This window comes from Anthonomus grandis, chromosome 1 (genome assembly GCF_022605725.1).
Source record: "Anthonomus grandis grandis chromosome 1, icAntGran1.3, whole genome shotgun sequence".
NCBI classification, from domain to species: domain Eukaryota; kingdom Metazoa; phylum Arthropoda; class Insecta; order Coleoptera; family Curculionidae; genus Anthonomus; species Anthonomus grandis.
Window position 1 is genome coordinate 7,939,574 of NC_065546.1, and position 14,128 is coordinate 7,953,701.

The 14,128-nt window shown below is 30.9% G+C and overlaps 1 protein-coding gene across 2 annotated transcripts in view; it reads left to right on the top strand.

The window, feature by feature from the left end:
• The window catches only part of LOC126737949 (uncharacterized), a 541,322-nt gene that overhangs the window by 372,304 nt on the left and 154,890 nt on the right, over positions 1-14,128 (top strand). For both annotated transcript variants that reach the window (XM_050443074.1, XM_050443084.1), the window contains exon 7: positions 1,321-1,421. In XM_050443074.1, coding sequence (XP_050299031.1) covers positions 1,321-1,421 — 101 coding nt within the window. The remainder of the gene's footprint in view (positions 1-1,320; positions 1,422-14,128) is intronic.

The window sequence follows — 14,128 nt, forward strand, 5'->3', positions numbered from 1 at the left end:
TTGTTTAGGAAAATGTTATTAGGAAAGGTAACATTAAAATAAATAATTAAACTTAAAAGTTAGCAAACGTTTCCCTATTTATCACATTGTTAATTAACTATTGATGTAATATTTAGTCTGTATGAATGTATTATTGCACTGATAGTATGTGAAGTATCTGTTGGCACATATACCCAGCAAAAACATTACATACTTATATTTAGTAAATATTTACTTTGGAAAACTGAAATATTTCCGCTGATTTGGGATACATATACTTATAATATATAAAAATGGTGTTACAAACATTACCATAATATTAATATGCTCACCGAATATGATTTTTAGTAAAATGCTAGAAAGGTAAATTAGCGAAAAAACATTGGTTTATTCATTAGTTACCAAAAAATGTATAAAGAATTACCTTTATGGTTTATTATACATTAAATTTATATTCAACAACAAACATCCAATCAACATATGTAAAATCTATTAGAATATTTTAGAATTAGGAACAAATATTTCCAGGAATATAAGTTGTTTATACGTGAAGTAGCGGATAAATTCAATAAAAATGAAATGGTTCGCAATTATCTAGATCAAGTTTTTTTCAAATCATTTTTCAATCATACCTTGTTATTTTATAATTATTATATAATATAATCATTTAGCAGCAGCTTCTTATTAAAATGATCAAAAACTCTTTGAAAGTGTTTTCTATTTATTTTATTTTTTGTAAACATGATCGGGATATCATATGTTAAGTACTTTAAATTAAATTATTTTTTTAGTCAACGTTGAAATAGATATTTTTTCTCTACTTCTAAGCTAAATATTAATACTTTTTAAGTGGCTTTTAAATTTTTTTAAAAATACAATTTTTTCTCAAAAAATTAAAAGTGGTACTAATTACAGTAGAATAAAAACTACCGTTGCAAAATTTTATAATCTATATTTTCTCACGATAAATGCAAGAGAAAGATTTTTTTCAATATAGTGTTAGTTTAAGTTCATAATTATAAAAATAAATTAGATTTAAGGCATAATAAATTATTAATTAATATTTAGAGCAAAGAATACGTTATAATAAAAAAAATTTCACTAGTTTCTACCACATAATCAATATACCACATACCAAATAACATATTTTAAAATACTATTACTTTTTCAATACATTACACGAAATGCTAATAAGTACAATCACATGATCAATCGACAATTCCATTATCACGAAGTGGGTAAACTTTTTTTAGCAGCTAAATAGATCATAGTTAAACTATGAAATTACTCAGTATGCACCTTATTATTTCATGAAAACATTCTATTTTTTTTTTGTTCCAGCCCTGGCTATCGGGACAGCAACGCTTACTGGATCGGAGCCTCAGACAAGACCCACGAAAGCGATTTCCGTTGGTCAGATGGACTCTCTTTTTCTTTTACAAGTAAGTTTTTAAACTTTTAAATTCAGTTAAATCGAGATCGAAGTTTAAAAGGGAAAGAAGAGATCGTACGATTTCTAAAAATAGTATTAAATTTTATGAGTATCGCTTTTAATATTTGGTCTCAAATTATCTGTTCTTGTAACAACTGGTTTGGAATTTACCTTACAAGTGAAAAATACTACGAACTTTATTAATATTAATTTCTGTTCTTAAATGTTATATTAATTATCCAATTTATTACTTCATAGTTTTTTTAATATTCTTTCCAAATGAAATGTATATACAGTGCTAAAGTAGCGGATAAATTCAATAAAAATGAAATAGACCGTTTCTCAGAAAAATGCCCGAACCTGTCGATTTTAATTTTGGGTTTAGGGTTTTTCTACGGGGAAATTAAATATATGGGGTGACTTAAAAAATGATATAACGTCATTAATATGTTTTTTAAATAGAAACCACCATTGTTTAATGCAGAATCAGAAAGAATGCATTTTTTTACAAAGGATATGGTATAAATGAATAGTGATTACGTAAGCAATTTTGAACGAAAAATTATGATAAAATGTAAAATTAAAGAAATACCTATTTAAATTAAATGTTAGAATTTGGTTTTTTTAATAAAATTAACCGAACGTGAAAGAATGGAAATCTTGTGCGTGATTGCTTTATACAGTGCATCCCAAAAGTTATGTCTAAATTCATTTAAAATTCAGGGCTGTGATCGAAAAAAAAACGCTCGGACTCGTCGATTTTTATTTCAAGTTGCGCATTTTAGTACGTGAAGTTTGTATATACAGGGTTGCTCAAAAATAAATTACGACCAACAATTTAATTTTTTCAAATGAAAGCGCCTTTTTTTGATTTAATTTTTGAATTTCGCATGGAATTCTACGTATGTTTCATGCATCATATCCTATACCTAAAGTCAACAGTTATCTAAAAAAAGACGACCAAACATTATTATTGAAGTTCACCTTACGAGTCACCTTATCTCTGAGAATTTTTATACAGAGCAAAATTCCATTCATTCGTGTTTTTTTATTGTTGGCTGGTGACCGTGTATTTTCATAGAAACTGTATGACAGTTGTACGCCAAACAGATATTGTCAAGTGTGAAGTGTACGAGCAAAGTTGCGGTTTTCACAATGGCAAAGTTAACGGAAGGAGAAAAAATAGAAATTCTGTGCATGGTTGGGTTTGGTGATAGAACACGTACTGAAAGAGAAGCTGCTCAATTATTCAATGAAATCTATCCTGATCGTTCTCCGATATGTCAAAAGGTGGTGAGTAGAATACAGGCTAAATTTAGAGAATTTGGTCATGTTAGAGATCTGCCGAAATCTGGTCGTCCTGCTCGAGATGAAAATGAACAACTTGACGTTTTGCTTTCTTTGGAAGAAAATCCATGCACTCCTCTGTCGCAGATTGGGGCAAATTTACACATGGCGAAATTTATAATAGTTCACCGAATAGTTAAAAAGCACAAATATCACCCCTACAAAGTTATTCCTGTGCAAGAGCTATTTGATGACGATTTCGATAGGCGAAATGAGTTTTGTGAACGCTTACAAAACATGTGCAATATAAATATTAATTTAGTAACAAATATTATTTTTTTCCGATGAAGCCACGTTCTGTTTGAATGGTAGTGTGAACAGATAAAATTGTCGATATTGGGCAACAGAAAATCAGCATTGGATGATGGAGGTAAACACCCAGTACCCTCAAAAACTAAATGTGTGGTGTGGAATAGTGCGCGGAAGAGTAATAGGTCCCTTTTTCTTTGAACAGACTTTAACGGGACAAGTGTATCTCGATTTTCACCAATTTGAATTAGTTCCATCCATTGGATCCAGAATATCCTGACGAAGAACTAATTTTCCAGCAAGATGGCGCTCCTCCGCACTATGCTGCCACTGTGTGTAAATTTTTGAATGAAACCTTTTCCAATCGGTGGATAGGAAGGAGAGGACCCATCGAATGGCCTGCTAGGTCGCCTGACCTAACACCATTGTACTTTTTTTTTGTGGGGATACCTCAAGTCGAAGGTATTTGTTAATAGGCCAAATAATCTAGACGACTTGAAAGAGAGAATTCGCAGAGAAGTGCGCGCCATAACTCCGGAAATGATCGAAAATGTGCAACTAGACTTTATTGATCGCCTTGGATATTGTCAAGCTGTAAATGGCAACCATTTTGAACATTTACTTAATTTTTGTTCTTTTTTTATTTGTTAAATGAATCGTCTTTTTTTTCGATAACTGTTAACTTTAGGTATAGGACATGATGCATGAAACATACGTAGAATCCCATGCGAAATTCAAAGATGACATAAAAAAGGTGCTTTCATTTGAAAAAATGAAGTTGATGGTCGTAATTAATTTTTGAGCAACCCTGTATGCACAAACTTCACGTACAAAAATGCGCAACTTGAAATAAAAATCAACGGGTCCGAGCGTTTTTTTTCGAACACACCCCTGAATTTTAAATGAATTTAGACATAACTTTCGGGATGCACTGTATATGTCGCGTACTCAAAAGGAGGTGGTTCAGTTGTTTAATGCAACTCATCCTGATCCTGACCGTAGTCAAAGCATGCTAAGCAGAGGTGAAGCAAAGTTTCGTGAATTCGGACATGTTTGAGATACTCAAAAAGCTGGTCGGGGTTCAATAACTGAAGAAGATGAGCTTAACATTCTGTTAACGGTTCAAGAGAATCCCAAAGCCACAATCACAGGCACGGCTTCTAATGTTAATTTATTGCGATCTACTATATATAAAATATTCTTACTTCAAGAGCTTTCGAAACCTGATTTTGATCGCCGAAATTAATTTTGTGAGAAAATGCAGCAATTAATGATAATGTAATGATAACAATAATTTTGAAAATGGATATTTTCTGACGAAGCAACGTTTGAATAGTCGATATTGGGCGACCGAAAACCTTCATTGGTTCACAGAATGTCATACACAAGAGCCTCAAAAACTCAATGTGTGCTGCGGTATAGTGAAAGGAAGAGTTTTAGGACATTACTTTTTTTATGACACTCTCGCTGGTGAGAGGTATTTGGACTTTCTTCAAAATGATGGTATCCGCGCTCTGATAACTTTATATCCGGATTTGGAAGAACCCAACATGCACCAACGTGATCTTTATTTTCAGCAAGATAGAGCTCGGCTACACTATGCTTTATCCGTTCGCAATTATCTAGATGAAGTTTTCCAAATCGTTGGATAGGTAGATGAGAGTTCATTGAATGGCCACCCAGATCACCAGATTTAACTCGCCTCGATCATTTTTTATAGATATACTCAAAAGTAAAGTCTATGTCACTAAACCAGCGAGTTTAGAAGAAGATTTAAAAGAACAAATACGCCAGAAAATTATAAATACTACTTTTAAATCGCCTTGGTTATTGCCATTGTTGTTAACAGTGCTCAATTCGAATATTTAACTTAGATAGGTATTTCTTTAATTTTACATTTTATCATCATTTTTCGTCCAAAATTGCTTATGTGACCACTATTCACTTGTACCATATCCTTTGAAGAAAAAATATGTTCTTTCTGATTCTGCATTAAAAAATGGTGGTTCCCAAGCAACACCGTTACATAGTATATACGTTTATTTAACGTATTGTTCATTTAAAAATAGTATATCATTTCTAACGTATAAATAATATACGTTTTTTATATTAGTATTTTATACTACACGTAGAATATACGCATATTATAACACTTTATCTTAATATCATCAGTAAACTTAATATTAACAGTAACATATACGTTTTTATAGTAAATAAATGTTACTACTTTTTAACGTATACCTAGAACGCATATTATATGTAAATAATAACTCGTTTTTGGCATATTGTCAATTAATAGCTTAATCTTTAAATGATTTGACTAAAAAAGCACTGCATTGTGGGTCCCCTATCAAACTGATTATTGTGATTTTCAGATAAATAGAGCTTCAGTCAAAAAGTTAATGAAAATAAAGGTACATAAACAACGTATATAATACGTTTTCAAATGAGTATATAAATAGTATATATTATACCTTTTTTTGACCCTACTGAATCTGATCAGATTATTATACCAATCATATCATGCACAACCACACACACACTTTCCTGCAACAGGTATCTAAATGGTATACAGTTTACGTATAAATTATATTCTCAAAACGGCAAAATGTTGTCACATGATCTATTTGACCAATCACGTCAATGTTTTATCTAAAATAGCAGCTCTGGGCCTCTTCGTCTATCGTGTCGTCAAAGACGTCATTGTATTTTATCAACTCTTACGAGTTGTTTCATTGTTTAAAAGTAATCGATAAAGTGTGCCTCGGTACTTTTGCTAAAGGTAATTAAATATTCTGTTTTTAGTTTTGTTGATCTACATCAAGAATATTTGAGGAGCAACTATCCAAAAGGCATTAAATCCGTAATATGTTGTTTTGAGTAAAACCTTAAAAACCAGCAAAAGTGTTTTTAACAAAAAAAACAAAATTAAATTTGTTCTTGTAAAGAATGATTTAAAAAACAGTTTTATTGCAAAAAAAGTGCGGCTCCATTATAAAATGTATAACATTAATAGAAATATGTTGATTTTTTTAATGGATTTAATTCGTTTTGCTTAATTGGAATGTGGATTTATGTAATTTTGCTTAGTTAGTGTGGATTTATTTCTTTGTGCTCAATTCTTTTTTGGATTTATTGCGTTTTGTACAAAACAATTATTTCATATTATTTACAAGGTTAATAAAATCTGAAATTTTAGTGAAAAACTTATTTTATTAAGAAAATTACAAAGAAATCAAATATGTAAACCGACATCTTCTTCTAAGCAGTCACAGGTAGCTCTAGCATTGCGTTCCAGCGTGTTGTTCTTCCTCTATTTCATTTCCACTGGTTTCCAAAATAGTTTTGTAGCATTCCAGTTCATCTTCTTGCTCCCATTTTTCACCAAACTCTTGAGCCAATAAATGTTTTAAAGATTTTTTTTTCCTTCAAGAGTTTTTGGAGTTTCAGAAGTACTTTCATACCTAAAGTTTTCGAAGAGTGTTATGGAGATGGGTGAAGCTTGATTCTTTCGCAACACGACCCTTTTCATGTCGGATATACCATCAGACTTTTTTAGAAATTCTTGTAGGTATTTGATGTCATAAAGTAGCCAGTCTTCCCCAAGATATTTTACTTCTCCAAACTCGCTATATATATTGTTGTATTCTTCTGTAGTCTTGATTGTTGTTTGTTTTCTTAAAACTTTCTCTACTCGGCCAAATACCCTATCGGCAGGTAAGAAACTATGTCCTCTTACTGGAAAGGTAATATTTATTTCTTTTAAACTCTCGGGTGATTGTTTTTTTAAAAAGTAATAAAGGGTATGGATTACATGGGCATTTTTGTTTTGCCCTCCACACCCGTCACAGAAAAGGCGAAGTTTCTGTATATTTAGGAGGTCTAGGTAATTCAGATGGGCCAAAAGTTCAGATGATACCTCAACAGCCCCCCTACCAGCCATATGTTCGGTCCATGTATAAAACGTGGGGTTTTCTTGCATTCATATCCACACAACAAATGGGATACTAAAATTGATTTAATGCATGCCGATTTCACTATAGCTGTTTCTAATGGATTTAAATCATTTTGATGAAACTGGACTGTCAGGATAAAGGTTGAATAAAATTTTAATATTCACCTGAAAAATTTTAAAAAATGGATTTAGTGCGTTTTGGATAGTTGCTCCTCATTTGTTCAGGGAAAGGCAGTTAGTGGAAATCGCTGAAGGCCTAATAAAACGTGCTTTAGTGCTTTGTGCTGGGGTCCGTCAAAAGGGAATTTTGTCCATTTTGTATACGCACACATAAATCCTATTTTCTTACAAGCCTTAACTTCGTTACTTAAGTGACTTACACAGTGACTTAAGTAATTACACAATAGCTCAAGCCATAAAAGACTGGCTAAAATTAGTCAAATACCGGCGTCTTTATAAAACTGACAAAGTGTAATTTTGTTTTCATTTATTTATTTTTTATTTTAAATAGAATCTTTTTGCTAATTTGTTTTGTTTTTTATCTGTTTTGTTCCATAGGATACTTTATTTTCTTAAAGAATTTAATAAATATTTTGTTTATTTTTGTATAAAAACGAGTTTTAATTTCAGTGTATAATTTATGTATAAAAATATCATTTAATTTTACCTCTAGTATATTATATTTAGCGTATATACGTTTACCATGTCATAAGTTTTTTATTTATCTAAAGACGTTTATAAAAGGGATATAGAAACCTGTATTTTTTACGTTGAAGTCGCGGACATTTTGAAGTTTATAATACGTTACCGTTCAGTGTTGCTTGGGTTCTATTTAAAAACATAGTAATGACGTCATATCTTTTTTTCAGTCACCATGTATAGAGAAAAACCCGAAACCAAATATTAAAATCGATGGGTTCGGACATTTTTTTCAGAAACGGTCCATTTAAATTTTATTAAATTTATCCGCTATTTTACGGATGCACTGTATATAGTCCCTTTAAATGAAATTAAAGAGAGCCTCCAGCTACTACCACGATAACAAACGAACTACAGTCTGAAAGATAAATTGCTAAAATTAAATTATATTGTTTCCAGTCAGTTGATAGACTTGTGCACTTTCTTTTCTTCATTAGGATTAACACCAAAAAGATATTCGGTTTTCTACGTTCCCCAACTTCTTTTGTTGAGCTCTTATAAACGTGAAATATATTAAGACCAATGTATATTTTAAAATTAATTTTATTATTAACCATTGAATTTGGAAATTATTCTTTCTATCTAATTTAAAATATTGAATAACATTTGTGAGGTTCAATTAAAAAAAAAAAAAAGACTGGCGGAAAAACAGAAAACAGCACAAAGTACTGTCAAGAAAATACAATTTTTTAAAAATGTTGAATCCATAGGAGCAAAGGTACAGAAAAATAAACTAGTAGTTAACAATGAAAAAATGTAAATTGCCAATAATAATAATGATAATAATACGTTTATTTCCAAAATTACAAAATTTAAATACTAAATACTTATTCTACTTTACGTACATGTACAAGAAAGAAATAAACGATAAGTACCGAAGCTGCTCTAGCTTAGAAGCTTGTTGGTACTTTTTCTTTAGGGATATACAATATAGTCAATCTTGGGTTTTTCTTGTCTAGTCCGTGAAAATATTTCATCATTGGTTTTTTAAAACATTACTCATAATTTATTGGTATTTGTCCATATTTAATTATTCTTATTGCCGGTTTTAAGACAACGTTAAAAATAGGAACAATCTTGTTCAACACATACAATAAGAAAAGACAAAATTATTTAAATTTAAATATGCACAATAGAACATAAGAATTAACAAAAGAGCATGGAAATTATCAAATGTGTAACAAAAATTATCGCTCTGTTATTACAAAAATAATAAGAACAAACTACAAGTTATTCACCAAACCATAAAATATAGCCGCATGTGTCTGTTCAATCCACTGCCCTACATAAAGTTAGAACGTTACTGTAGACATTTTTTCCTGTATGGGTCTTGGTATAATACTTTAAAGTTTTGGTGCTAAATATTTGAAATGACGCTGACCAGTAATTTTTTTGTTCCTACCATTTCGCGCACTTTGATTAACCCTATTTCTTATGTGGTATGTGTGCGATAAAGTTTCAAGAATAATTTTTTTCCTATATTTATTTATACTTTAATTAAAATAGTAAAGCTTCCTCATATCCATTATGTTAGTTTCCTTTAAAAAAAAACGGTTGAAAATCCTACCTAGTATTAGAATAGGAAGTATCTCAGTCATTAATACAATTTTACGAAAACACAAGTTTCATCCAAATGTCTTTTTTATCGTTTAGCATCGTAAGCAGATCGACTTCGAAGAGTACAATTCTGTGAATTCATTTTACATCGGTCTCAAGAAAATGTTTTTTTTTTGGATATTATTATCTAAACGATTAAAGCAAAGTTTAGGAGAAATTGGATCTTTAATCGATGAAATTCCTACTACTGAAGCGACACAAATGTGTATCCACTTAGAGAACTAGTTTTCAAGAGTCCTGGAAATTTAATGTTTTTTGTGCGATAAGAAATAACAGCGTCGTGGTCTTAGAATTTTTTGAAGACAATTAAAATAATAAGTGATGACAGTTTTGAATTCTTCGAGTTATAAACTCATCATTTAATAATTTCTAGGTGAGCGTTAGCGTAATATCTTGCTGAATTTTAAAATTATCTAATTAGAAAACTGTCGCTGGCTGAATATACAAATGCATTCTATCAACACTATCAGGCGCCTCCCCATAAGAGCCATTTAATGAATAATTAGCTACAAAATATGTTTTACGATCAATGAAAAGTATGCATTGGACTATCATTGGATACCTGCTTCCCCAGATTTAACAGTACTTAAGTTTTTTATCTAGGGAGCAATCAATAATACTGTTTATAAATTCTCAATAAGAATAACTCTTCGTTATTCAGATGCGCGTAGTTTTAATAATTTTCAACAACGTAATTTCAATGACATGTTTTTCATCAGTCCAGCGTCATTTAAGCGCCACTTAACCCAATAACAAATACGGATCAGGGTCCTATGGAATACTTGTTAACGTGTATAGCTGCTAAAAAATGCCACATTCTCATTGCAGTGGTTTATCGTCCTCCCAAAACATCTGTACCAGAATCAATTGCGCAATTCCACTCCATTTTATCAGAGGTTACTCCGGTTTTTGATCATGTTGTGGTAACGGGTGATGTGAATATCAATCTCCTAAACCTTGGTAATACTTTAAGCGATTATTTTAATTTATATAGTTTAAATGAAGTAGTTAATGAACCAACAAAAATTACTGATCCAATACTGGCTAGCGATTCATGCTTCGTTATTACTCATGATCTTATAAATGCCTATTGTCAACTTGTGGTGGCTGATGGCTCAGTACAAAGACTACAGTTTTAGATGTTTTAAATAATTTAGCACAAATATTTTTTTTTACAGACGCAAAACGTAGATTGGAACAACATATATCAGATTCAGGACATTAATGATAAATTTAACTTTTTAACTGAAAACTTAATTAAAATTTTCAATTTGCACGCACCTGTTCGAAGTGTAAGACACAGCAAACCGCGAGCTCCTTGGCTTATGGATGCCTTGCACTTATTTTAAAGAGCGTGTTATTGCTTTTAATAAATTTAAACGAAACAAAATCTAGCTATAAAGAGCTTCGGAACTTTGCCCTAGCATCTGTAAGGCGAGAAAAAGCTGCTTATTTGAAATACGTCTCTAATCAGAATACAATAACTATATGGAAACGTTTAAAGATAGCTGGAGTCATGATAGGGTCAAAGCCGGAATTGTCTGTAGAGCTGCTAGACCCTGACAAGATAAATCACTATTTTTTATCAATATTTAAACAAAATGGAGCGGATCCAGGTCTCATAGATTTTTTTGAGTCAAATAGATGTGATTCCACTGCTTTTGACTTTTTGTTACCTACTCAGGCAGAGATAGGCAAAGGCATTGACGAGTTAAAGTCAAATGCGCCGGGTATTGATGACATGACACTTTTTATGGTAAAAGTTAGCATCCCTATTCTATTGGATCATTGTACTCATATAATTAATGTATGCCTTGAAGAGGGATGTTTTCCCTCAGCTTGGAAGACTGCTGTTATATTTCCTTTACCTAAAGTAACTTTACCATCTCGAAGTAGCGATTTAAGACCTGTCTCTTGCCTGTTTTGAGTAAGCTTCTTGAGAATGAGGTGTACAGACAAATGTTTTCTTTTGTTGATAGTGTTGGTTTGCTGCCTTCCACTTAGTTAGGTTTTCATCCCGGTTTTAGTACGACAAGCACTTTAATAAATTTAAATGATTTAATAATTTCAGCCATGAATAAAAAGCTGGCTACTATACTAGTCTTACTCGATTATTTAAAAGCATTTGATTGTGTTGATCATAATTTTATGTGTGCTAAACTAAACTACGTAGGATTTTCCTACCTATTTATAAAAAATAATCATAAAAAGTGGTTAAATTGATTTCCTAATCGTTAATTAGGTACGCACTTAAAATTATTTAAAATATAATTTTATCAGAACCATTTATTAATACAGTAGTGTAAAATGACATCAGCAAGTTGAGTAATACCACATTTAAAAAATACTTATAAATTACAGTAGGAGTATCTGTCAGACTTGGCAGGGTTCGCTGCAAATGTAAATATACATCATCGTAACATATTATGCATTGTAAACTTTCCAAAAAGCCATAAAGCGTTGGCCGGTTAGTTTATTTACCTGTGATTCAGTTTTTGTACATACATTTCACATGCTAGCCAGGATTTCAGTTTATTTTAAAATCGACAAGTTAAGCTTTTAAGGATTTTACTTGTTAAACTTTTATCAGAATTATGAATATTTTATTTGAGCTACTAAATATAGCTCTCGGTTTTCTCTTGGAAACTTTTGATAATACAACTTTAGCCAAAAATATCATTTATTTTCACGTCAAATTAACGGTTATTTAAAAGAAAATAATTTTGGAGTAGCCGCCTGTACTACAACCATTAAATTATTTAAAAAAAGTATTTATTTTTGCGCAAAAGACACTAAATAAAGATTATCAATTTTAACAGGATTAAAGCAATACAGAAACTAAATTGTTAGCCGATAATTAAATTTATCTTTATCTTTTTCCCTAATTATTCATCTCAATTTCCTGAAAGTAAGAAAATTTAAAATAATTTTTTTAATGATCAAAATCATTAGATGGGTTTTACAGAAGCCCTCCTTATAATTTAACTTATAATTTAATATTTAAAACCAGCAGCATAATATTATAAACCTATAAATTTAAAATATTATGTTTAACAATGTGCGAGATATTTCGTTTGCTCTAAAACCGGATTTATAAAGCTGAATACACAAATTTATTGTTTGCTCCTGTTCGTGATCCCTTCTGTTTTGTTTTTGCACTTTTTCCTTGATTTTCTGATTGCTTTGCCCTGAAGAAGCCAGAAAACAGAAACACGTGTCGGGAAGTATTAATTTACTTTTTTTGCCATTTTATTGGCCTTTCATTCTTTAATTTTAATATTTATAATTCTTGTAAACTTATTGTAACCAATAATATAATTTTATTCTAAAATTGCGTATATTTAAAGAAAAGTATGATATATGTGGAAACGATATTTAATGATGATTTTTTTTTCATTTTTCAAATGGGTTTTCCAAAAGAGCTTTCAATATAAACTTTTTATTCAATATGTAATTCTTAATTTTGAATTTTAATTTTTAAAAAATGAGCCAGGGCTAAAAAGTAAATACTTAGGTTGCTTATGATGTGTGCCAAATTTCAAATAATGATATTAAGGGGATAGTTAAGAGCTGCACTGTGTATACAGTGACCGCCCAAAGTTCCGCATAAAATCAATAAAAATTAGAGACATGATTTTTTGAGAAAACGCTCGGACCCGTCGATTTTTATTTTAAGTTGCGCATTATTTCACATAAATTTTTGTATACAGGGTGGAACAAAAAAAAAAGATATGACGTCATCGGTAATTTTTTAAAATAAAATGCTATATTTTTTATTGCGTTTATGAAATATAGGCGAAATTCCAAGTTTCGTATAACGCACCTTATCTCAAAACTCAACTGTTTCCGAAATATTTACATTTAAATAACAAGAAAACAAATAAGTACGTCTATTTACAAATTAAGGTAAAATCGAGTCTGTTATTTCTATTTCCATGGTTGCACTCGTAAAGAATCTCCATTTTCGAATGTCACTGTCAGTTCGAAAATTAATAGTTTTTATCAGAATAAATTATGGCTAATTTAACAGAAACCCAACGAATTGAAATTTTGACGATGCTAGGGTACGGGGATCGAGTGCGCACGCAACAGTTAGTAGAATAGAGCACAAATTCATAACTTCAGGTCATGTTAGGGATTTGCCAAGATCAGGTCGTCCAAAAATTTATGAAGAAACAAAATTAAACGTTCTGCTCTCCGTCGAAGAAAATCCAAACAATGCAACTTCCTAAATTTCAGTTGATAATAATATAGCTAGAACCTCAGTAAGACGCATCTTAAAAGCAAATGAATACCACCCTTATAAAATTAGAATAATACATGAATTAAATGAGGACGATCCTGATCAAAGAAACCAATTTTGCGAGCAAATGATGAACATTTGCAATAATAACTGTCAGTTTGCGATACGAGTTTTATTTTCGGATGAAGCAACTTTTTGTTTAAACGGTGTCGTAAATCGCCAAAATTGTCGGTACTGGTCAGTGTCAAATCCACACTGGGCAACTGAGGCTCATACACAGTACAGTAAATCTATTAATGTTTGGGCTGGTATCGTGAAAAATAAAGTAACAGGGCCATACTTTTTCGAAGAAAACTTAACATGACAACGCTATTTGAATTTTCTTCAAGAAGATCTTATCCCTGCTTTGGCTGCCCTATACCCAGCAGTGGCGAAGCGTGAATTTTTTTTTTCGGGTAGACAAACAATAAAAATCGTTAATTAGAAAGAAATGTGTATTCAATATTATTCAATTTAATGAAATAGAGAATGAAGGGGCATGAAATATTAACTTAAAGAAAAAAATTATGTAGTGATATAAAAAACAAAAAAATAACTACTACTAGCA